At 40.5% G+C, this 26,909-nt stretch overlaps 1 protein-coding gene across 5 annotated transcripts; it reads right to left on the bottom strand.

Moving 5' to 3' along the window:
* Nucleotides 1-1,182: 1,182 nt before the first annotated feature.
* On the bottom strand, nt 1,183-26,909 carry EEF2K (eukaryotic elongation factor 2 kinase). 5 transcript variants are annotated; one of them, XM_079320572.1, is made up of 19 exons: nt 26,809-26,904; nt 22,635-22,944; nt 20,828-20,878; nt 19,094-19,194; nt 17,580-17,640; nt 16,711-16,748; nt 14,422-14,593; nt 13,154-13,303; nt 11,540-11,672; nt 10,811-10,938; nt 10,346-10,547; nt 10,040-10,092; nt 9,244-9,321; nt 8,391-8,453; nt 7,027-7,161; nt 6,012-6,200; nt 5,539-5,663; nt 4,795-4,973; nt 1,183-4,156 (listed from the first exon to the last, which is right to left on the bottom strand). In XM_079320572.1, the coding sequence occupies exons 2-19, from the start codon at nt 22,860-22,862 to the stop codon at nt 4,047-4,049; spliced, it is 2,196 nt and encodes a 731-aa protein (XP_079176698.1). In that variant the 5' UTR covers nt 22,863-22,944; nt 26,809-26,904; the 3' UTR covers nt 1,183-4,046. The 5 variants fall into 5 exon arrangements, with proteins under 5 accessions (XP_079176698.1, XP_079176699.1, XP_079176701.1 ...); XM_079320573.1 differs by lacking the exon at nt 26,809-26,904 and adding an exon at nt 26,378-26,693; XM_079320575.1 differs by lacking the exon at nt 8,391-8,453 and having other exon boundaries at nt 26,809-26,909.

Raw genomic sequence — 26,909 nt, 5'->3', positions numbered from 1 at the left:
GCCTCATTGCATTATTTTCTTGGCACAGGATAACCAGAGAAGAACAACATTTATATTGAACACTCCCAATGGTTACAAAGCCCTGAGTTGTCCCCACACAGGAGTCAGATCCATCAGCAACTCAGAGATATCCCTGAACTTAAACCTGAAAATACCCTGACTCACCCCTGGCAGCACTGCCCTGCATCCATCCTGAGAGGTTAAGATGAAATTCTGCCTGTCCAAATTCAGATGAAAGTTCTGATTTGATCCATTGTAACTATACCTGGCTCTGTCAGCACTCACTCTACTCTGAGTGAAATTATATCTGTGGGGAAGAGTGAGATTCAAATTAGTCCCACAGACCAGTAACTCAGAAACAGGCAATATACTTATTTACACTTTATAAGCTGTAAGAGTTTGCTGTCTCCATGGTTTCTGAAGAATGCTATTCTTACTTTGTTACACTTGCCAAACACTCCATCTCTGTGAGAGCAGCTATATCTAAAAACTACACAGGCTATAAAGTTAGAGCAGTGCCAAATTTCACCATTTTTCATCTTCAGTGGAGAGGCCCAGATGGTGCTTTTTTGTTAGGAAATTTTGCTATTTCTCAATGCTTTCACTAGAGGCATTGTTTAAACTATACAGGTATAAGAAGTTCCACCTGTCTAAATAAAGCAATAAAAAAGCAAAAAGAATTCCCTTTTAACAGTTTGAAAGGACCTGTAATCAGATTATTCTGGCACAGAAAGGGAAATAAATCATAGCAAGATGACAGTAGATGCTGTATCCCACCTCAAATCACAGAGCTCAGGAAGTTCCAGCCCATTCTCAGGACTAAACAAAAGATAAAAGTCATAGGAGAGTCTCTGTAGCACCCTGCAAATGAGCCTCCTGCCCTTTTATTTTATCCTTCATTGGTTACAGACACTACATGTGTAATCAAATGTAAATCAGACAGCACATCAACCATCTTGTTTTCTGGAGGAAAACAGATTTTTTTGCTTCACATCTACTAATTTCCTCCTGGTTAGTTACTTCTGACTGTTGAAAAGGAATAAAATCAGGAATGGAATAAGACAAACAACAGAGAGGATTTCTGGAAGCTTGCAATAGTAGAATTGAATTTTGGCTATTTATAAAGGAAAAAACAACAACAAAAGCAAACACCCATAAGCAATGAGTACAACTCTACTGAGAAAAGTGACAAAAAGAACAATTTTATTGACTAGCCAGAATGAACCCAGACAAAGTGAATGAAAGGACTAAGTGATGCAGGCAAACAGTATTTGCTTGTCTGAGATATAAACAAAGGCTTCCATCTCAATGTCCTTACCCAAGCAATATTCCCACTGACATCTGGAAACACTGAACCCAGGTAAGTTCTGGCAGGCTGAGCCTCAGATTTATTTTCACATTTTTAAAAAATACAGATTTTTATTTATTCATTGTGAATAGATTAAAAATACAGCATAAAGCAATATCATTGCAAAAGTCTTTAAAATATACAGTTTTTCCCTTCAAAAGAATGTCACAGAATAAGTTGCAAATATTTCTGTAAACAATTTCCATTTTCATATTATTGACAGTCCCATTTATTGAATGGCCAAATCATCTGATACACCTTAGGACACAAGGCAGTCATCACCAAAAAACAGTATTTGCAAACAAAGAATTAATAACCATCATAATTTTTGCACTGAAAGTGTGCACATTTACATACCAGATCTACAAAGAGCTGTCAGCAACTATGGAATTTAGCAAATTAAACTACACCAAAAAGTGTCAATAATTACACTCTATATCCTTTGCATGCACATTTTGGACAGGCACTTTCCATCTCCTCCCTATAATGGGTAGTGGTGTTGTCACACATGCTTCCTTCTCAAGGAAAATCTCCAAGATTTGACATCAACACCTTATGGGGAAAAATCCTTTTGTCTGATTTTGCTATAGTCCCTACACTGTACAGGTTCTGCACAAAACAGACTATTCAACTGTCTTCAGAGGTGAGTGGCTCCACTTTTCATTGACAGCTGATACCTTAATGCTATGAACTGAAACAGCAAGAAAAGCCACATCCCAGAGAGGCTTTAGGCATCTAAAGCAGAACTTTGGATAGGCACTGAAAACATTCACCTGAATTGCAGTCCTCTGGTTCTATTTCAGCATGTTAGGTACAAAAAATATTAGGTCCAAAAATCTGGTCATTTTAGTACCTCACTACCTAAGACCAACAGAGCTTGAGAAATGAGACATTCCTCCATTCACAGGTGAAGAGCTTCTCCCTCACTCTCAAAACAACACAAAAAAAAGAAAAAGGCCATGGGCACTACTTTCCCTCCACCTCTACAATTTACAGCAAAAAGATGTTGCCATGTGTTGCAAGGCTGCTCACAGCTGGTTACAGCACCAGCCAAAAACAACATCCCAGGGTCACTTGCCCTTCCCTCCCAGAAAGGATTAAATTCCTCCCTTAACCACCAGGAGTTCAACTCTTTCAGACAGTGGCAGTATCACCCTTGGATACTGTCTAAACAGCAATTCAGGACCCACTTGCCATAAAAAAGAGAAAATGGGAGCACAATTTGATTCCAGTGGCAGGCAAGGAAGAATTGATTTCTGTTCCCTGAACAGTTTCTACATTTTACAAGAAGTTAATATTCCTTGGCTATGCATGCAAGAAATCCTAATCAATCCTGTATCATCTCTCAGCCTGCTTAGCTTTACACCTGCTTTTAAGAGCTTGGCTGAAGTGGTGAGCATCACAGCACTTCACAGGGGCTGTCCTTGTGCACATCAATTTACACCTCAGGAGACTGCAAGGCCAAGGAGGGAGAAGCTTCCAGCTTAAATCTCCAGCAAAATGACTGTTAACCACAACCAAAGAATAGGAACAGCTGCTGTACTAGTCAGCTTTGAAATAAAACACTGGATTTGAAGAAAATTATCTCTATGCAATGATAATTCAACCACCACCTGGTTAGGATTAGGCAGAGAGGACAAATTCAAGTGTTTTGGGGTAATACTGTTTTCCCTTTCTAACCAGAAGCTCTTCTCTAAAGTGGCATTTGCAGGTAAAATGCCATTTTAAAAGAGACTTAATATAAATTGTTTTCTGTACATAGAAATAGATGAATCAACATCTCCTAACCTTTTCAACATCCATCTGGAAATGGTGGAAAATGTGGTCTAATTTTAAGTGAGATAATCTAGTTTCACTGAGATTTGAGATGTCACTGTAAAACTAACTTTAAATTACCATATATTACAAATCTTGCTGCTTTATGTCATTGGATAAATATAAGATCAGTAGAATTTTATACAACTAAACTTTTATATGATGCAAAATGTGAAAATGAGAGAGGTACCTGGATGCCTCACCTTATCAGGAACATGAATGATTTTCTAATGGTATAAATATATGCAATGCTGGTAATGAATAAAACATTCCAGCCTGAATATCCTCACTGCCAATCTGAATCATCTTCCCTACCCCTCCCCAAAATAAGGATTCCATCTGAAATTTATTTGAGAATAAGTGTCCAACGATGTCAGCAAAATAAAATGGGACTACCTATTAACATCAGTAGCTGCATCTATAAACTGGAAATTTATGATCATGTGCAAATTTGGTGAGATGCACCAAAAATAATGAAGAAATGCTGAGAATTTAGGAAAATGTTTTTCTGTATGTGGGGAGGAGAAGGAAAATGTAAACATACTGATCATTTGCTGTGTAAAAAACAGGATATGTAAAGCCTAAATAATAAGGCCACATTTTCTTTTGTCAAAAAAAAACTAGGCTCCTCAGTTCTAACAGTAAAAAAAGTACAAAAGATCCAAGTATGTGTGTATTACAGCTTTAAAACACAAACAGAAGTATGCTATAGCATATTGCACATGCTACTTGCATTTAGATTTCTACCCTAAAAAAAACCTATAAAACTAAAATACGAGAAAAAAACCAACCTGGTAACATCACATAAAAATACATCTTTGTAGCTGCAAATGCAGCAAGTGTATAAAAAAAAAATATATACAAGAACTGCTTAATTTCAGTGTCATTCTTCCATCATTGCCCAAGCCTCTTCTGCTTTTTGGTAGTACTGATTTGCCAGCCTGCCCTTCATGGCCTCCATGGCTGCTTCTGCTGCTTCTGTGTAAAGCTCACCTAGAGAGGAAACAGCATCAGTTATGTTGACAGAGTAAAGAAAGAACATGGCTTTAGTCTGAAGCAAATAAAGGACAAAGGGAGAAACTGAGGTCAAACTGCAGGGCCAGATGTATGGGTGTGTTTAACAGTGCCAGAGTTGCAGCAGCAGGGAATATGCCTCTGCTCTTCAAGTTGAAAGTTATATAACTGGGTGCTGATGGTTCCCCAATGCACTTGGAAGGACTGGAAACAGGACCAGCCTGTAAGAGCCCCCCAAAACTCATCTAGCATGTAGGTTACACAGCAACTAAGAGAATGTTGTGGGGCCTGGGAGCCATGGGTGTAACTCAAACTACAAGCAGCAACCTGCAGCTCAGGGGAGTGACCCAGAAGAGCAACCCCAGAGGCAGGGAAGGTTGCCTGGCAGTGACTCAGTGTGCCACAGATTGCACCTGGCACCACCCACTGCCCTGTCCCTGCCAAGATCTCTTTCACTGTTACCACCTTGTTACACCCAGCATCATTAAATCTGAAGGGATTGACCCTCTCTATGTTTTGCAACAGCTGAAGCAAGAAGTCTATTTTTGGGGTACATGATGGGGAAGAAGGGAAGAAAAAGTAAGATCATAGATAACAGAAACAAAATGAGGCCTCACCTGATCTCTGTGGATCCTTCTCCAGGTTGAACCCTCCCATCATTAACATCTCTGCCTCCCTGGCCAGGAGCAGGTACCTGGGCTCATCCTGAGTGCCATCATATTCACCCCCCTCATCATAGTCTGTCATGTTCAGTGCAGCATTGTACCAGTGCAGTGCCTCCTTCCAATCCTGGCACCTGAAGGCAAAGATAATTTTTGAAGGTGGTTCCCTTAGGAAACAAATGTACTTGGCACTGGAGATTCAGCATCCAATTTTGTACTGGTTTCTCAGAGCCTTGATGCTCTCCAAAAAAGCAAATGGAGACTCACTGACTGAAGTGCAGCATTAGGTCACTACAGCAAAATGAGGCTGGGGTCACTTTATGCAGGAATTACAGGAGAAAGTATCAGACTGAAATGTTTTGCTGAACTCCAGAGTCTGAGCTTCATTACAAGTTGTATGGTTTTGGTCTGGCATTTATATTTGTGAGAGTAATCAATTTAGGAAAAACCCTGAAGTTGCAGAATTTTGTTTCATAAATACTTTAAAATCAGTTATTTTTCACTGAGAATGCTCAGTGAACTTCAATTAAAAGTTTAATGTTATTTGACAGTGAGAAATTTAAAGAGTATCATTTTTGTGCAAAACAGAAAACTCATGGAAATAGCAAAGACGTGCTAAAATGCAAAAGCAGAAAAATCATTGTCCCAGCCTTGCCTGTTAAGTACCAGCAAGTGAACTTACTGAGCCATGCACAGTACCTGTCTGCACCAAGATTTACACCTGTATCATATGCTCTTGCTATCAGAATCATGGAAGGCCTGTCTCCAGCTTCTGCTGCTCTCAGCAAGTAATTAAATCCTTTATTTCTGTTCTCCTTTGTATCCTAGTAAAGGAAACAAAACCTTTAAAATGCATGTTTCTAAAACCATCCCTTTACCCCTCTACCATTAAATGAGTTAAATGAGTTAGCAAGTATTTAGTATGCCTGAGAAACTGGCACACCTACAAGAAACAAAACAGCTGATCAGTAAAGGTGGCTTCAAAAGCTTCCCAAAGACATGCAGTAATTTTCTGGCAAAACCAGAAAGAGGCAGCTTAATTACAATGTAATCTATTTTCTCTGAATAGGCTACAGAACACAAACTACAGTTGTTGTTTCATCACCATTTTCAGCCGCTCTTATGTTGTTTTTACAATGGACCACAACTCTGCTTTTTGGCATTTTCCATACCTCCAGAGTGAGCTCAGAAAGGATGTGATGTGGCAGCTGAGAGCACATGAGGCCCAAGCCCACGATGGCTTCCAGCTCCCCACAGTCTGCAGCCTGCTCCAGGTGGAAGAGGGCTGATTGCTGGTCCCATTCCTTGTCCTTCTCACAGAAGCGCCCGGCTTCATGATAGCGAACCATGGCCAGGTGAACCTGAGCAATGGCACAGAGACAGCATGATGCAGGCATCTCATCCTTCAAAACCCTTCTGCTCATAGTTTACCAGGTTCTCTGACTCCTCAAGGGCCAGGGGATGTTCAGGTTGGACATCAAGAAGAATTTCTTCATGGGAGGGGTTGTAAAACATTGGAATGGACTGGCCAGGGAGGTGGTGGAATCACTGTTCCTGAAGGTGTTCAAGAAACAGCTGGACATGGCACTTAGTGTTACAGTCTGGTTGACAAGGTGGTGATTGGTCAGAGGTTGGACTTGATGACATTAGAGGTATTTTCCAACCTAAAAGATTCTGTGAAAAATAGGTTTCTTCCCACATCAAAAGGTTTGAGAACACCTAAGGCTCCCAGGGTGCTCAGAAAGATTTACATCATGTTTTAGGAGTAGGCTTAAGGCCATACATAACCCCAAACTTAATTCACATTTGCATTATCTGGAACAGTCTGGAGTAAAAAGAGTCAATCCATGTAACCAGTATTCAGGAGCTCAGCTTTGCCCATGGGAAAGGTATGTGGGTGAGGCACACACACCCATCCCAGAGTATCTTCCCTGTGTGATGCCCCTGGAAAGGCAGATTAACAACAGCAGGGTTCTTCCCAAAAGAGCCCAGATGTTGCAAGGCTAAAAGCAGATGGAATTTATGGGTTCTTGAACTCAGATGTCCCTTAAACAACACAGGTAGGTGACAAAAAGGTATAGATATGTTATTTTCAACTGCACAAACAAATGCAGGCAGGGCAACACTTCTATATAAGTAATAAATACATGTTTCTTGGATAAAACAGTATCAGCAGACACATCTTACCTTTCCAAGGATTGACTTCCCAATTTTCTTTTCAAGTTCTAGTGCATTGAGCCTCTGAATTTCCTGGGCAACACAGGATGGTCTGTGGATGTGGACTCTGGAGGAGTTGAAAAGATTCCATTTCTCCACACTGATCTGAAATAGGAAATATACTATTACTTATATTCCCAATTAAAATTCCCATCCATGTGGATTACCTTCCAGGAATCAAAGTTTCTATCAATATTCTTACTTATTAGTAAATACTGTAATTTAAAACCCAGCTTTCAAAACTCAAGTTAGTAGCTGAATAAATGGTTATTATTCTTCATTAAAGAAACAGAGTAAACCCCCCTATTTCTAATCTGAACATCATCATTTTGAAGAATCATCTCAAAGTTCTGAATCAGAAGAAATTACTTACAAAAATAAGCAACTGAATAGTCACACTGCAAGCACTGCTGAAGTTATGCATGCACAAAAAAATTGAAACCCATACTTTTCTGTCCAGAATTTCAATTCCCAACACTTTAAACACAGCTTGCATTCTAGAAAAATGACACATAACAATGCAGAAGATGACACACAGACACATGCATTGGCATTTCTCAGGAGGAGCAACCCAAATGAAGAAATTTTTGAACATAATGGATCAGTGGGAAACAGTAGTTGAAAACAATCCTATCACAATTAAGGCCTTTGTGGGTACACAGAGAAAACACAACAGGAAATGTTACTGGCATAGAACTTCAGTCTGTTAAAGCTGTTTCAATTTTCTGAAACAGGAATTTATAATAATTAAAATGAAATTCTGAAAATTGTATCTAAATTAGTTATTAATTGTTGTCAAAGCTCTGGTTTTTCTTTCCTTTCACAGTAGTTATTTGTTTAAGCTTATACCCAAGACCAATTATCACAGAAGTTGTATTTTGTAAAAGCACACAAGGTCTGGTCTTTCCTAAGTCAGTTAGGTGACAGCATCTCTCTTCACTGTGTAAGTGTTTCAAACACTGCAATCATACAACTACATACAGGATGGAATTTCAAAAGTAAGGTGCAGAAAGGAAATATAATTTAGTTAGGCAGAAAAGAAATCCACAGAGCTGTAATTTTTTTGAAGTGAGAAACCCATACATAATCACTAATTTATGACAGAGATCAGCTACAGAAGTGACAATTTATTTCACAGTACTTCTTCAATGAGAAAACAAACAGAAAACATAAAAGGAAATAACAGAGTGGTTAGTTGGTATTAATAAACATTTTCTGTAGCTGAAAAGGAAGGGAAACCAACATCTGGTTCAGTGATGTGGTTAGGGCAGATGAATGAACAAAGGACAAGCAGAGCAGCAAACTCAGTCCATGAACATTTCTGCTTTATTTACCCTTGCAGAGCTTCCCAAACTGTCTTCATCAGACTCCTGCCTCAGGCTGCTGTTTGAATGGCCCTAAGTCAATGTAAAGGTTTGCATTATTCAATCTGCAGGAACTGATGGGTCACAGTTACACCTCTAGACTATTCCTACCCTGCAGATCAATAGTGACAATGACAAAACTGTTTCCATGGGATCCTTTTCTTTCAGTGATATCACAATATATTAAGAAACATATCAAAATGATAAAGAACTTGGCACACATAGGTTTTAATCCTGGAGATGCCATGACAAATACCTTGCCAAAGGAGGTGACAAAAGGAGTGGTATCTCTGGAAGAAGTATTGTCTTTCCTGGTTTTAATTAAATATCTTGTTAAAATCTCCAGGTCAAAAAGCATTTACTTAAAAATTAATATTTTAGAGGAGTAACCAACTATTTCCCAGGAATTCTAAATTTCATATTATTACCTGACAACAACATTAAGTTCTGTAATATTTGAAGCCATACAAAGAGAGGGTAAATGGGTCTGACAGCAAGATCATATTCATGGATTCCACATGACAAGAAGATGGCTACACCTCCTAAATGCAGTATGTAATACTTAAAAAAAACCACACAATATCTAATTAAATGCAATCAAGCCACTAATTACAAGTCATCTTTTTCCTATAATTGTGTAATTCCAATATGAATAAATAACTTTGCAATATAGGGTAATTTCTTCATTTCCTCATTTCTTCTATTTTCAAAGTGTAGATTAAGATCAGATCTAGATCAAGAAGGATAAAAAAAAGAAGATTCTTCTTCAAAAATAGTTTAAGTATGAACAGACCAAACTCTGCTACACCAGTCAGCTTCTTACCCTCTCTCTATGATCCAGATCTTCTGTCTCACTTCTCTTTTCACTTGGATATCCACTGTCTCCACCATTTTCAAAGTCCTACAGAAGTCAAGAACAGAACAGCATTAGATTATACTTTTTAAGGACCCCAGCTTGACATTTCTCACAGAGCAAAAGGTTTGCTCTTTCAATGAAAAATATTGGATGGTTACACTGAATGAAAATAATTGTGCTACCTCTGTCAGAAGGAGCAGGACTCAATGATACATAAAGTAGTCTAAGATTGTCTTCTCTCTTACATACATCAAAACAAATCAAGGACTTGCATACTTTATCCAATCAAGAATCCAATAAATATAATTTTCAGTGATAAACCAGTAACTGACAGCTCCTGGACTAAGGCCTAGCACTGAAAAATGCCCATTGCAAACTTCTTGCACCTCCTCAGGCAAGGTTCTCTAACATTCCATGGTACCATTATTTGCAGAGACCTAATCCACAAGGATTCTTTAGCTCTACTACCACAGCAGCTGGGACAAGCATCCAAGGCACAATGTGCTGGCAAGGGAACAGGCACATGCTTTAAGCACCTGTTAAAATACCCCAATTGCAAATAAGTCTTTGGCAACATAATGAATACTAAAATATTAAAATAAAACGTTCTTCCTTTAGTAGAGACAGCAAATGCAGAGAAGTAACATGATCTGCAACAATAAAAATAAGCAGAGCATCTTTATGTGCTTTTACTGAACAAAATCTTTAAAGACACATTTCATTAGGCAACTGCAACCTCATTTTTTGTTGGAAAGACACTCACCCTTTTGTTGTCAAGCTGATCCAAGTTATCTACTTCACTGAACACAGGCCAATCTAGGAGAATAAAAAATTGCTATTATTATAAGGACAGCATGCTTGAGGAAAAAGCTCCAGATATCATAATTTTACACACGAGCATTTAGTGCATTAATTATCTACATAGAAGTACTTTCAATTTTATTTCTGCTCAAAGAGGAGCACTAGAAACAACTGTTCTGTACCAAATAAAGCTGTTATAAACAAAGTAAGACAAAACCAAAGTGAGACCAATCCAAGGTTAAGGAGGTGCTGCACGAGGCTCACTCACTAAGCACATCCACCTTGTGGCTGTGGGGGGTTGCAGAGGAGGGAGAGCAGGGCAGGGAGTCCAAGGCCACATCACTCATGCTTTCATCCCCCGAGGTCTCAGACAGGCGCCAGAGCAGCGGGGGCCGAGTCCCCGACAGCGTCCGGACGCGGCTGCTGCCGCATTTCTGCTCCGTGCCACGGAGGATGGTCTGAGCAGATTCCTTGGCAGAACAAAGAGAAAGCCCTGTCAATAATCCTTCTGTGTGTGTTTGAGACTGAGTTTCATTCTGAGTGTTACACCAAGTCCCATTCCCACCAAACTCAGCTGAACCGAGATCAATTTGCAACAAACATCGAATCAGGTTTGTGAGATCCAAAACGTATAAATGATTTCAGTGTTCAAAGTCCCAAATAAGCACTGTGTTACACAGTTGCCTGTTAATTAAAGCTGCAGCTTAATTACACTTTTTCATCAAACACTTACAAGCAATTTTTTATTGTAATCCAAGGCATCTTTCTCTTTGGATGAAAGATCAAATGGTGCAAGCCCCATGCTTTTGCAGATGTTGTTGCAGAAATGAGAATGAAAGAACAAGGCCATTCCTCGAACACCTAAGGCATTACAAAAAAGTTTTAAAAGGGTCAAATTTCATATTACTATTTACTTATTAAAAACTTTTCCTAAAAAGTCAAGAGAGAGAAAATGCTTTGTAGCACACAGCCTAACCCATTCCATTTCAACACCTGTAAGAGCTATTCACTCTCTCTGCATGAGAGTGCAAAAAATCTCAAAAAGCTATGTATGAACAAGATATACCAAAAACCCAATCCAACTGCATCACTGAGAAATGTGCCTCAATTGAATCCTGCTTACAAAACTTGCAGTGTCCTACTAACAACTTCATATATAGACACTTGGAACTTTAAAAATACACAGTGCCTATCTGTCTGCATTCAGCTGTATCCATTCCTGCAGTGTGGCAAGGAACTCAAAGGCCATGATTATTGTTCTCACAATGCAGAAACTACTTAATTCCATCACTTGTTTAGGAGTAGGCCAAGAGACATGAGCCAAGATCAGCTCTCATTTTAAGATTGTCCTTATATGACAGCTGACCTGTACAGGACTCCTTACAACATGTGCCACCTCACCCACTGCAGTGGCTACTCAGTAGAGCTGGGAAGGAAAGAGAAGCAGAATAATTGATTTTACCTAGGTTGCCATCTCCAAAATCTGTACCACTCTCTGTATGGATCTGAGGATCTGTGTAAAGATCTCCAACTCCCTGGATATCAACAACAATGAGCTGGTGTCCTGAGCGCTCAAAGGTGAAGTGACTGAAGGCCTGAAAGAACCACAGAAGATGTCTGAGAACACTCTCCCTTCATCTACTGAAAAGAGCAACATGTATTCCCCTGTTATAAATGAGAAAAAAAGTCTGATAATCCTATCAGTGAAATACAATGGGTACAAATATCATGATGAAAGCAGCAAGAGAGACTAGAAGGATGTAGTATCCTGTCTCTCCAACCTGCTCCAACTTGCAGGGAGGCTAAAAAAAAGCAGGGTGAAAAGCAGCAGTGGACACAGGCAGGGGAAAGGAGCTTGCTTAATTCCTCATTTTTGTACCAGAGATTGTTTTCCACTATAGTCTCTACCTTATGTGGTGGGGAGCTGAATGGCAGAGAGAAAAACATTAGGCTCTGAAGTCAGTGCAGAATAACTTCTGTATAAACATTCTGGCTGTGCCTGTAAACCTGCAAGCTCTGCATCTCTGGGACACTGCTTACTTCTGCCAACAGGCATTGGCTATGCCACAAAAAAACCCCATAAATAAATGTGAGCAACCCCACAAATTCTTCTTCCCCTTTGAGCAATCCCCCAAGCAACTGCTCTGTGTCTACATTTGTGTAGCAGATAATGAAATGTACATTCATGCTCTCAAAAAAACACGTTCCAAGAATCAGGTATGAAAAGCCTTTCTCTTTAGAATAAAGCTGAGATATTAGGAATCTTCTGGGAAGGCCTCCAAAAAAGCATTGCCAGGCCTGAGGGAGGTGACTGGTGGTGATAGACAAACATTTTAACTGCAGCAAATACCAGAGAACATTTCGTTCCCAACCTGTGAAAGCACAGCACTGATTCAGTGCACAAAAAACAGCCCAGAACATAAATTCTCTGCTTACATTAAACCTCATGAGAAATACTTTAAGAACAGTGGAAAAAATGTAAAGAACAGATCTCTCAAGGCCCAGTAAAATACCTCTGTTATGTTGACAACTTTGCATTTTTCAATAGTATTTGAAATTTATTTTACAGGATTCAAGAATCACTTGAAATCTGTACTTGTATTTCTATATGCAATCTCAGATTCAGCTATTCAGAGGCTGCAGCTGGAAAAAACCTACATTTTTATATGAAAATGGACTAGATTTATTTACATGAATTGGATACCAGCTGTGTATTACGTGAGGCACCAAAAGACTATTCAGTACACAGTGCATGAGAGATCTCTCACTGCCTCAATTTGGAGACAGTTTGAAATATTTTGATGCCTGCAGTTTAATTAGAGTCAAAGGGCTTTAGGTTTCCAAAGAGTATTAACCATGTTCAATTCAACTGTAATCAACTGAAATCCAATAAAGCACTCAGTGCTTGAAAGAGCAGGCCCTAAGTAAGGGGCAGACAAACTGCAAATAGAGAAATTAATCTGGCATTGTAGTGCAGAGCCTGCAGTTTCCTTTCTTGGCAGTAATGCAAGACCTCTGAGAGAGCCCAGAAATTCCCTGCAGCAGACTCCATGGAAAGCATGGAACAAAGCCTCACTTGAGGAGTCAGACGAATGTTGTCGTCTCGCACAAATCCAGAATTTGAGTTGTACTTGATGTATTTGCCCTCAATGTAATGTTCCAGATGAAAGAGAGGCTTTCCAGGCCTGTTCTTCATTTCAATAATACAGGTCTGCACTATATCCACCTGGGGAGGGAAAGAAGATAAACAGTGACTAACAGAACACTGACTTCAGATCAAAGTGTGTGTGAATCCTCCAGCTGTGAAAACTTTCCCAATGCAAGAATCTGAACAATTGCAAAGATCTTTCTGTTTAACAAGGGGGTGGGGGAAGAGTCATGTGCTTCTTGAGTTGTTGGAGGAATTCCATAAATTAAAAGCAATCACTTCAAAACAGCTCATTTCTGCAACAAATTCCTCTGAAAAAATTCCTAGCAAGTGTTGGCTTTCTATTTTATCTTGTGGGTACCTTAAGAGTACTCTGCAAGAGTCTGCACTCAGAGAGCAAAACATACAGCCACTACTGCACAGCTCAAAGAAATGTGTTTTCAGAGAAGGACTGAGGGTATCCACTGTCAGGTATCTCTGTATCCTGCCTCACCTTCTCCCTCTGCCTCATACACACTTCTAAAGCAGAAACCAATCACAACTCTCACTCTATATATTTTCTCCAACATGGCATTTAAAACTTCTAGATTTGTAGATTTCTCTCCACATCCTTCACTGCAGACCTCACCTTGTTGCTATGAGTCAGTATTAGTAGTTATTAACTAACCCTCATATGGGAGGCAATGCAAATATCCCACTTATCAAAACCATTCATTTTGGCCATTAAAATTGCTAAAGGCTTCCAGCAGGTTTCCAGCTGTTCTCAAAAATCAATGCTAGTTACATGTTTGGATGGGTGTGCAAGATTTAAGGATCTACCTTCCTGGAGCACTGCTTGCTAAGATTGCTGCTGGCAATGAATTCTGTAACATCTTTGTTTATCACAAAAGCAGCTGGGCACATATCAAAGAGAGCAATACAAGCATCATTTTATTTTGGTTTTCAGTCAGCTGCTGAGGACAGTCAGACATTCACAAACACAAAGCCCTTAAGTCCTGAAATATAAAGCAATTTCTGTATTTACTCCACTCAAAATCATCTATCATTTAACAGAAAACACCAAAGGGCAAAATAATCTATCCAAGCATTTAAATGTGTTGGAATGTGAACAAGCAATTCCCCCTAAGTTATGTTTGAAAACTAACCCACTAGAAGGACAACATTGCATTTTTGCTTAGGCAGATCTTGGAGTGCACCTGTTTTGGTGGCTTGTGCCGGTTGTACTCTTCTCCCCAGAGCTTTGCTTCCATCTGCAGTCGAACATCCTCAAAATAAACATCCCTGCTCACACTCTCTATGTACTGCTTGGCAACATAATTATAGGCACCTTTCCAGTTCTGAGTGTGTAAGAAGTTGGACAGCTTTTTTCTGAAAGACAAATAGATCATTGGTGAATGGAAATCCAAGAATTTTAATTCAATCTTTCCCATTTCCTTGCCTGCATGGACAGAGCCAGGCTCCAAGATGAGCATTACCTGCAGTCATTTATCAGATATTCCACCTGAAACATGAAGCACAGGAAGGGGACAAGGGAAAAGGAAACACCCCATGGGAATGGCTGGGATGTGCCAAACTGTTTGATTTAGCTGCAGCTACTGTACTCTGAACTTTCCCCTTTTCTAAGTTCCATTCCCTTCCTGTTCCTCTCAAACCTGAAGTATGGTTGGTGCCTGGTCAACAACCTGTTCTAATGTCAACAATTATTTTATGCAGAAATTAACAGGGAGTGGCCTTTCAAACATGAACTGAGAAACCTCTCCAGGCATAAATGCAATCTGCTGGTTCTCAACACACAGCAGTGACTGCTCAGTAACCCACATACTCCCAGAAGGAAAACTGCATCTGACAGTTCTTCTTTTGCTGAAGTGCAAATCTTTAATCCACAGATCCCTTCAAAGCAGGTGGGCTGGGACAGACTGTAGCACAGGAAAACTTTGATAAGAAAGGATCTGTTGGCTGCCAACAAATGCATTAAGCAGGTGCTTTAATTAGTAGCAGTATTAAAACTCTCAACCCTTCCTCCTCATTCCTTTTCCTCTCCCTGCCAAAACCTTGGTGCAGAGGTCTTGGTACAGGGGACACTCTGCAGGCAAAGCAACTTCATGCAGCCTGTCCTCCTGCAGGGATGGCACCCAGTCACTGCAATGGAGCCCTTGGAAAGAATGAACAAAGAAATGAGATAACAATTTTAGCCAGATCCCAAACCTCCCCAGTTCTTGAAGGGACACACTCCTCTGAATAAGACAAGCCAGCTCTTGTTTTTCTGAAGTCAATATCCTCACACTGGTTCACTGGGCTATGGGCAGCAAATGTTGTCACTGCCTTAACTAAACACTTGCAGAGTTACAGAAGTCTAGGAGAGAACTCCAGATGGGAAATATCACTGTACCACTGACACACATGGGAAACCCAGCAGTAGGAAGCTAGCATTTAAGTTAAGTTTTTTTAGTAACAGAGGTTAACACAAAACTGCTAATAAATTTCTGTTTATGGTATTACTCAAAAAATATTGTGTAATGGGGAGTTTGCTAAGCAACAAGAACTAAAAGCAATGTCAGCAGGCTGAGATTTGTTGCTTCCTAGGCTCCATTCACTGCTGTATCCTGTAGCTGGCTTTGCAGGAACAGAGCCACCAGCATGAACTGATACTGAAACAATGCCAAACTGGAGCATTGAGGGGTTACTTTTCTTCCTTTTTGCTCAAGTTCAAAACATCACATTTCTATCATCTTTCAGGAGTGTCTATCTTTCCAAAGCTGAAACCACACATGAAGTGCAGTTTCTCTGGATTCCACACATGGAAAGAAGGGAGAATGTTTTTAAACACACACACATGTGCATTTTCCAGGAAACATTCTCTTCCAGGGCCTGGAAGGGGTGGGGTCATCTCTTAGCACACACCAATTTATAGCTGGAGGCTGATCCCCACAATAACATTTGATAACACCCTCCAGGGAAGGAAAACTTCCTCTTCTGTTTTCCCCCACACTTGATCCTCCTGGGAAGCACAACTGTTAGTGCTCAAGTTCTGCCTTACTCAGAACATTATTCTGGTATATGAGATCCAAAGCAAACTCTAAGAGAATAACCCTCTTCACCAATGGAGGCTTTTCCAGTTGAGACTGCATCATCAAAATATTCTTTCTTTTTTTTTTGCCTAACTGTAGGCCTCAAGTTGGTCTCTAGGCTACAGACACCTATGACCTCATATCAAATTTGAAGATATTTTAGCACACAGAAAACACAGAAATTAAGTGGCTGTTACTATACTTCCATATTTTGCCTTCCAGGGATGGTTGAAGTGGAACATTCAGAGAACACTCTCTGCAGAGGGAGTCACACAAAGAGGGATAAACCCCTCAGCAAAGCCTTTTAGAAAGGAGCTGAGCTTTACACAATTTTCACTACATCTAAGTGAAATTCCAGTCACCACAGAAAAAAATAGTGCAAGGAGGCCAACAGAGATGAAGAGGGCAGATACTCACGTTCTGAAACACTCTCGCATTGCACCACGGCCGAAAGGCTGGGGAAAAGAAAAACCAAAAACTCAGCACTGCCATTTCCACAAACTTGATTTCTAACCACTAAGAGACACAACCATGACTTCCCCTTTATACCATGCAGAAAAAGCAGTTTTCACATAAGCTCAATAAAAATATTTCCTCAAGGAAAAGTGAAAACCCCCCAGTAGTGTAAGCAGGTACCTGGGGAAAAGGCATTTGGATAAACTCCCTCCACCAATATCCCATGAAGAAGAAATGGTATGTCTTTTAAATGAGCTATTTGAATTCTCTCCCCAGCAGGGAGTCAGCTCTGTGTGACTGCCTAAAGAAGCTTCTCAAACTTCATGCTCTCTACATTTAGGCTTCTCTATAGGATGTGCCAAAAAGATCATCATCTCCCCATATGCCAGATACTTGGCCAGCAGCACAGAGCAAGGCAACCCTAAAACACAACCAACCCCAGGACTTAACTGGGAAATGACAGTGCCTTCTATCCTCACATACAGAAAATTCAGTTGTTTTTCATTCTAAGAACAGAAATTATTTGGGAGCCTGCAAAATAGTAGGACTACTGCCAGCCAGGGAAATGATGCCAGAAGGAAATGGGAGGGGTGACATGGAAGGGAAATCACTGGGAATGGAACAAATGCCTCATGATGCTGACAGGGAAGGTCTGACTCCATTTTCTACTCTGTTCTGGAGAGAAGGATACAAAGAAAAAGAGACAGGAGAAAATAATTACACTGAGACTTCAAAATTTCTATACGGAAAACATCTTGCTGCCACTATTCAGGAATAGAAAGGAAATTATAAACTTGCTGCAGTAAACATGAATGACAGTGTGATCTTACTTGAGAAGCCATCTTGATAAGGACTTCATCTTCAACCCAGTCCCCAGTAACTGCATTGTACCTGCAAAATCAGAGATATGTCTCAGGAAAATGCAAAGGGAACCCCAATCCTCCCATTTCCAGCATCTATCTGTAACTGACTCTGGAAAGTGCTGCTGCCACTCCCACATAAAAGCTTCTAGTCTTCCCACTTCACTCTGGCCCTCCTCATTTTGGGCAGGCAAGCAAAAACACAATTTAACTCTTCAAAGAGACACTGAATTCTCCTGTCAATGAGCAGAATCTGAACTTCTGTAACAGTGCAAATCAGGTTTATCTTTGAAGTTAAACCTCCTCTATGATGCCTGGGCAGCACAGTGGGGGCAGAAAGGGGCCTCCCCAAACTCCACACTTTGGACAAGTTGTCTCCCCCAACCCTGAGCTTGCATTAGCCAGGTTCTGGCTGGGTATTTGCCTTGGGGCTGTGGAGAATGTGAGCAGCACCAGCTGTGAGAAGCAATGGGGCCAGGAACTGCCCAACACTGCAGTGACAGAGGAGCAAGTCCCTGCACAACCCTGTGATAATACAAAGAGTATGACTGTGGTTTTTCATCCCAACACAGTGAAAGCAAAATTGAGAACCACAGCAGCTGAGTCATCAGCACATGATTGTTTCCAGCCTGGTTCCCCCAGCCTGCAGAGACACCCCATATTCTCCCTTATTCCAGTTTGCAGTAAATAAAGAGGCAAACATAGGAATATCAGAGCCATCTCTTTTTAACAGGATATTGAGTAGCCCTAAACCAAAATTATCACTTATTTGTATTTTAAAATATGCAGACTATTTCAGGACTGTGTGGCTGACCAGAGACAGATGCAGTCTATGGGGAAGAGCAGCACTGCATGACTGGTATGGGCTGGAAGCAAGGCCTCCCCAAACACTAAGTGGTGATTAACTGGCCTCTAACCCTTAACCCTTCCTCCTAGAAACCTGTGTCAGTAGAGTAAATATTTTGGCAAAGCTCATGTTAAAAGCACTGAAACCAGTTCAGGGCCAAACTCCCTTTTAGCACGTACACCACACTGAGCTATTCTGGGCTTCATAAGGACTTAAATTCCAGCCACATGCAACAATACTGCATGCACTAGCAACACTGAAACTGCTATTTTGGGCAAGTTGTGGAGGGCTATGTTGCTTTCTTTCCCAAACTATTTCAACTTAGTATGCTGCCTCTTCATTTGGATTAATTTCCTTATTAGATTACATTTATGGCATTAATAAATCAACCAGAAAATATTTTACAGCCTTGTTTTCTGTCTACAGAGTGAAAGTTCTAGATACTGCTCAGGTGGGAGAGAAAGTGTGACAATAATTTTACTGAAAGGTTTTTTTTTGATGATGTGCAGTAATTACATATTCCTGGGAGACTAAGTTAAGACCCACTCACTTTGGGCATTATGAAAGTTCTTCAGGCAGATATTCTGCTCTACACAAACTCAAGCCTTGCACAAACCACCAGTCCTGTTTAACAGACCTGTAACGAGTGGCGTGTTCTGTCTCAACATCCTCCAGATGAAATTCTGCCCAGGGATCAGGCATGTGCTTGGCTTTCTCAATAGCATGTTTCCAGGTTTCCTGAAGAAGTTACAGACTGGCACTTTATTTATAATCAGCAGCAGCTCACAAAAACAGCACTTTCTAGAGAACATCAGGATCTCAATGCTATGGAGGTGTGCCCCCAAGCACTACTCAGAGCAGGGACCAGGTAGTACCAAAGATCACTCTGACCTTCTTATAGTTTCAATTATAATGAAACCCAGCTCAGATATATAAAGCACAGATTTCAGTTCATTTTGCACAGTACACTGTGCCAGATACAATTTACAAAACCTGTGGTAATTTGCAGATATCTCTAACATGCTCTGCAAATGGCAGTAAGGCACACTAAGATGACATTAATTCACTTTTTCTGGTTTGATTTTTAGCTTTCCATACATAGTAGCATATGCTGGTTTTGCATGCATAACAGTAAGGATAAAAAAGTCCATCAAAGAAACAATTAATATGGATAAAGTAAAAAGTTCTGGGAACCCAAGGGTCCCAGACAGTGCTCAGCATGAGAAAGAAGAAAATAGAAAGTTGTAAAAATTGATTATTATAACAATTCCAGACAAGTAGCTATTTCAATGTTCACCAAGTCAAGAGTAAAATATCAAAGCAGTTTTCTGGAGTACAAACAGCCTCTCTCTACCAGCCAATTTGGATGCTGTACCCTTAACATTTTGTTCTCCCTCTCTTACATTGTATATTTCCAAGGAAAAATGGAGATATGATCCTGTGATGTGCCAAATGCCTTCTGCAAAGTGAGCAGGAGAAAAAGCACTCTGCACCCTGCCAAAAAGAAGTATTGAGTTTTGAGATATTATTACTGCCTCTCTGACTGAACTCCAAGAGTGCAGAAACAGTAACTTTTAAAGTTTTGAATTATTTTGTTTCTTATCTTCAGGAATTAAAACCAGTCTTCATTAATAAAAAAATACACTATAAATTTGTGTCAGCAATAGCATCAAGGAAGTTTTTGAAGCAGCTAAGCTTTAAACATTTGTGTTTATTTTGAATTTCAGCTTTAAGTATTCATGCCTTGCAAACAATTTAAATGCTCCCCTTTCTGGCAATAACAGCACAAAATGAAAACAATACTACATTAAAGAAAACTACTTTGAAGGACAAGTTGAGTTACATATTTCATTAGAAAATGAAGTTACCTCAGGTCATGCAATGACAGCTCATATAGACCTGAGAATTTCCATACTTAAATACCTATGACAGAAATAAGGAGAGAGAGCAACAAGAACTCCTTGGCTGATCAGCTCCATCAAATAGTTCTTGTGTAGAAAGGTGATCTGTGTTCATCATGTTAGATGATAATTTAAATAAGTTAATTACTTGTGCTTGATCTCTTGAGATGCTTTGTACAAAACAAACACTGGTTGGATTTCATGGAAATGGTGCTAGAAGTGCAACTTTTCTCCTGCTGGAGGCACATGGCTGCCATACAGTGAATTTCAGGGTAGATATTATTCCATTTAACAGGTACCTCTTTTAGTTTTGACTTGATGACTCTTATGGGCTGAGGCAATCAGTTCTCCCAAATGATAAAATAATGAACAAAAAAAAAAGTCCATAAAAGGGAAAAAAACCACCAACAAGCCAAAAAAATCATAATGCATCTATTAGATATGGTGTTGACATTTTCTTTTTAACCTACCCGACCATGGTCAACCACAGAGCCATGCTTAGAACGATGTTGTGTGTCATTCTAAGGGATCCATGAGACATGAAAGCAGGAAAATACATGTGATAAGACAAATTATTGACAAAGAGTCTTGGTTCTCTTTGTTAGTAAACAAAAAAAAACCAAAACAAAACAAAAAACTTTCAGTTAAAAGTCATTCTTCAGTATATATTCCCAATTTAAGCTCATTCTTAGAACACCTGTGAACAAATCTATTGAGGTAAGTTGGTATTTTTTTTTACTGGAAAGTATTTATTAAAAGGGTCTTGCCTATTAACTAGCTAATTAAACATTGCTGAGTCCTATTCAAAGCAGAGAGTGAACAGCACCTTCTCCATCTGGCTCTGCCTTTCTTCAGCTTTGAGCTCTGAGAGGCAGACTCTGACAGGCCAGAGGTTTTAGGATGTGGGTTTTAGGATGTTCTCAGCCCTGGCTGTCTGCTTATTGTTGGAAGTCACCATCCCTGCAGCTTAAACAGATGGAGACTGGCTTGCTCCACATCTCAACACAAAGCAATTTATCTGTGATAGGAGCTACAATTCCAAACTAGACATTGTGGAGACCAAAACATGGGTACAGACATTCTGCAGAAGCAAAATGACAGCCTGGGAAGGAGGAAATAATGGCAGTTTCTGAAGTCCTTATCAGTTCTATCTCAGACCATGACTCAGAAATTGCACTGCAGACCCAGAGGCAAGTGTTTAGTACATGTTAGAATGTACACACAAATGAAGACTAAACTCCCTATCAGGTCTTAACTTGCTTAATTTAGCATACACCAACATCTGTCCCATTTCTATACTAAGCTTTTACTCCTCAACTCCCTTAGTCATATGTACCTTTTAATGTTTCTATCAAAAATCTTCCTGCAGACAAGCCAGCTTCACTTTCAATGTGTCACTCACTTTGTTATCTGACTGAAATAACCCCCAGTATTTTTTAACAATTAAAAGCATGCATTAGGCATAACTGAGAATTTAGAGTATCTATTAAATAAATGTTAATCTTTATAATAAGAAATGTGTTAATAAAACACATCAAATACAGGAAAATATAAGATACATGCCAGTTTAGCACAGACTAGGTTTATTTAAAATATCAAAGGTACAGAGTGGATGTCACTTGAGGCTCCATTGCCTGGCCAATTCTGTGTGAAGGAAGCTGAGTGAAAAAGGACACACTGCCAAGGAAGCACCAGCTACAGCCCCTTTGACCTCCCTGCAATGTTGTAGCTGCTGTTCATCCCAAAAAGGTCAGATACTGTTTGTGTACACTGCCAGGAACTATTGCTAGTGTGATGCTTCATGCCCAAGCATGAAACTCAGCATGTCAGAAGCTCTCTAATAAGGAATTATAACATGAAAACTTACCCTTACAATTTTATAATTTGCTATTTTATTTGTCCAATTAAAAATATCATGTACTAGCAAAATTAATAATAAATTATCTTCTGACAGGGCTCCAACTTTTCTTACACCAATTGTATTATCTTTTGAATTTCCCAATCAACATATTGCATTGTAGATGATTTGATCCTAATGGCAGTGAATTGTTCTCCTGGACTGAGTGGAGGAAGATCTCCCCCTGAACTGAAAGGGACAGTAAGGAATTCCATGGCAGTGTCAGACTATTGGCTTAATGGAATTAACTGCAGGTCTGGAAAAAGCAGATGAGTATCTTCACTGAAAAGTGTTAGCTACAAGAGATGAAGCAGTTAGAAAGCACCTCATGCCAACTAAGTAAAACCAAAACCTTAATGAAGACTGGAGCCAATACTTACCTTAAAGCTAAAGCTCCTGGGAGAAGAGCTTGAGCTGTACTGCTCAGTTTTTGCTAAACTGCTGTAATAATTGGCAGACTTGTTAGAAACTGGATCATCAGTTATTGGGCAGATGAAATAATTGTCTTCATCATCACTATCAGCATCAAGATAATTCCCAGAGTCTGCTGGAGCTGTTCTGGCATTATCAATCCCTTCCATCCGAAAAATCAGGTCCTCATCTGCCATGACTGCAGGAGCTTGGTGTCACTCCTGCAAGGACTGCAACACCCTCTACTCCAATGCACATGCAAACAGGGCAAGAAGCTGGCTGAGAGAGGAAAAAAGGAAAAGATTGTTATTAAAAGAACAAATAATGCACAACACTGATGTCAGCACACTGGCAGAAAAGAAATATATTTGCATCTGGCTCTGTAAAAGTAATCTTTAAGTACCTACATGCATTTGGAAGACCTCTGCTAGAGCAGCTGAGAAGAAGCATTCTACAGGACTTAGAAGATAGGAGCTTAGTTATTAGGATTATTCTATCCTTGGCTATCTCCTCCTCCAAATGTTTTTATTCATCTTTATATGAAATGCTGAGTTTCACAACACTAGTCTTAGAAATTTGAGAGTTTTACCTCGAACACCACAGTCAAGTTTTCAAATCTTTTCCAGACAAGTCTTCTCAAGGATATTGTATACAAATGATCAGTCAAATGAACTAGAGAGTATTTTAAGAACAACACAGAAAAATTTTTCACCATCCACAAGATTTAAGTTGGCTTTTAAATCACATAAACCAAATGGTCCATAGGCTGCTGAAAGTGTAGCACATTGCACAAAAATGAGGTGGAGCAATGATTAAAACCCTTGGAAGAGATGGAGTTTTACACAGATACTCTGAAAATACTGACATGTACAAAATAGTAGATTAGCAGGAATATTCAAAATTTGGCCCTGATGCTGGCTGAGCAACAGGATATCATTTAAAACAGACACTTCTAAGTGTCACATTGTTTAGTTCTTCACCCAATCAGCAAAATAGGGGATTTCCACACAGCTAGTCTAATAAAACAACCACAAACCAAGGTTTTCAGTTTTGCTTTAGTTACTCCTCTGCCTTTTGCATTTTCAGTCCTCTTTCTGCAAGAAACAGGAAGATGAATACACTCCTACAGAAGTATTCACACTGCAGACCTCACTCCCCAGTTACTGAGAAACAGAAACACTGCCTCAACATGTGGCATCTTTCACCAACAACATTATCTTGTTGGTTACTTATCTTCTGACAGGAGCAGCATTCCCACACTTCAGCCAGCAACACAGGTAATTCCAGCACTCCATCAGGCAGCAGCTGCTCTGGAAAACCACTGCTGGAAAATCACTTTGCACTGGAGCAGCTCTGGAGCACTCACCTGCTCTTCCAGGAAAGAACACATGGGAGCTGCCGATTCTGGAAGGGGCAGTAGCACAAAGCTGGTGGGGGAAGGTGTCCTCAGCTGCCACTGCCATTTCTACAGTGATCATCTTACCAGTGTGCACTGAGTGCTGCAGAACCTCTGCTGTCTGTCACACACACAGCCAGCAGCTGCCAGCTGGTGCTTCAGGGATGTGATTAATCCAGGACACAGCACAGCCCCATGACAGCCAAGTGCTGTCCTGCACCCCCTCTGCTCCTGCAGTCACACACACCAGCAGATCCACGGGGTTCAGCACACTTTGAGAAGGAGCAGCAATGCAGGGATGTGGGTTTGTGCAGCAGTGACTGTAAACATTCTGATTTCTGTGACTCGTGTAAATGAAATATCACCACACAAATCAGTTTCTATTTAAAGCTAATGGTGTATAAAAGTCTCCTGGTTTTCTTGGAACCATATTTCTTGTAAAGTACTTGTGATGTTTACTTGGGAAGTGTATGTACCAAGAACCATACTCACATAAAATGCTCTCTAAAGCAGAATTCAATACCCACACTTTCAACTACACAAACACTGCTCTAAACCTCACAGTTTGCTTGACAAAAAGCCTTATAAAAAAGCCTGAGCTTCATTCCAAGGCTTATATTGCATGCTTTTGCTTTATAGCACACAAGTTGTACTATAGAGAAATTTCTGTTACTGCTGCTGTTGTGTTTTGATCATTTAATCTCTAATATCCATTACAGAAGCATTCCTAAGGCTAAGCAACAAGGAGAGTGAGACTGCACTGAATCAAGCCTGCCAGCCTGCATTATCACACACAACCTGTAATTTTAACTACCCACTGCAACCCACTTTGAAAATTTATTCCATTTTTATCAACCTTGTACTATGTAGACAGATTCAAAATGCAGACAATTTAAAATGCACTTCTTAATCTGCTCTAGTCTGTATGGATTTTTGTTTTTCCAATGCCTGTTTCAAGTGTTTTTTCTCCTCTTGCCTTTATATCCAAGAGCCACTCGACCAGGAGGGGCAGGTGAGTCTCAAGGACAACATGCAAACATGTGAACACAGATAAACAGCAGGGAAAATTCACATCACAGGGTTAAAGTATGACTTGTTTCTTGTAGGTGTCTGTCCTTACAAAGCACTGCTGGGTTTAGTGAGACTCTTGACCAAGCTTCTACAGTGGCCTTAGCATCTAAACCTGCCTTAATTAACCCAAAAGAGCTGAGTGATAGGAATGCTCCAGTCACCAAAAGAAGGGACAGCTGGAGCATCTCCAGTTGTTTCTAATTCACTGTTTCAGCTCAGACATCCTGCAACCCTTTAACACAGGACAGGGGCCAGGAACTGCCCTGTAACAGAAGTCCCAGCTTGTCTTGTGGAGAAGCATTAAAGCAAGCATGACCCAGCTCTCCCTGGTGTAATACTAAATCTCTTTTGGTTTAATACCACATCAGGTAAAGCCATTTAACAGGATACCTGTAAGAGTAACAAATAGTTTCTTCTTAAAAGAGAGAAGTCACCTTTCAGATTAACATTCTTTTAAAGCACAGATTCAAAATTTGAACTAAGAAACTATACAGATTATGCACGTTAAAAAATATTATCACCTTTATGAGCTACAGACCCAAAGCTACGTAAACTTGTCCAGAACAATCCCACTAGCTATGTTATCCTATAGCATATTACAGAATTACTGTGCTTTCCAAAAATCCAGTTGACCCCTACAAAGCAAATGTCTATTCTCATCTGCACCATGCACTGCAAGAAAACAGGTTCAGTGAGTCTAGGCAAGAGCTGTGATAAAAAACAAGATAAAAAAACTCCAGAGGTACCTCAACTCACTGTCTATCTTTGAAAACCTTGTCTTACCAAAGACAGATTTCTAATGAGAAGCTTTTAACACAGGTCCCTTCCAGTGTATCACTACTGCAAATACCATGGCACAAATCCCAGTCAGTTTGCCTGTAAACACAGCTGGGATAATCACGGTGTAAGCCCGAGTGTTAGAGAGCAACGAAGCAAATTCTCGAAGCAAAGTGCTCAGCTGCACCAGCTCAGAGGACGAAGCACCTGAGACAAAAACCTGTGCAAGGAAACACAGCACGGCTTCGAACACACAAATGGCTTTTAGAGCTGCAGGCAGTGAGGCAAAGGACAGCCCTTCCAGAGTGCACCCTGCTGCCAAACACGCAAATAAACACCGCGGCAAGAGTATTCAAAACAGAGCATCCAAAAGCTTCCAAAGTAACTTTCAAACATCCTTCCATTGTCATTATTAGACCTGTCATTTCAAATGTCTTTAAATACTCTGCATGACTGCCTATCGCTGACCTTCTGCAAGCATTTGCTCAGTACCCCACGTTGTTAATTAACTTCATGCTTTATGCGCATTGAAGTATTTGAAGAATTCTCCCAACACGAACCGTCCTGGAGCCCGAGGACGTCCCAGGCTGTCAGGGCGAGCACACAGCAGCTGCTCGGACAGCACTTGGCACCTTTGATCAGCACAGGCACCAAATTCTGCGCACTGTCGCGAAACCATAAATGCACGACACGGCAATCTTCAGGTGTGAGCGCTACATTGCTGCCCAATACCACAGATCGCGTTATTTTTTGCCCGCCGGCCTTTCGCAGGCTCTTTCCACCCCACGGATCATCATTTTCCGCATTAAAAACGCCCTTCTCGCGCTTCCCGCCGCGGGCGGCGCTGAGGCGGCTTCCCGCCGCCGTCGGGCCGGGCCCCGCACCGCCACGGGACCTACCGGGTTCGGAGAGCCCAGATCGGCACGGAGCGACCCCGCAAAGCCCACAGCCGGCTCCAGCCGCCGCCTGGCTGAGGGAAGGCAGGCGGTGGGAGGAGAAG

The sequence above is a fragment of the Erithacus rubecula genome, assembly GCF_903797595.1.
Source record: "Erithacus rubecula genome assembly, chromosome: 17".
NCBI lineage: Eukaryota > Metazoa > Chordata > Aves > Passeriformes > Muscicapidae > Erithacus > Erithacus rubecula.
Note: the sequence above shows the minus strand (reverse complement) of the source record. Positions and strands in the feature narration are given on the sequence as shown.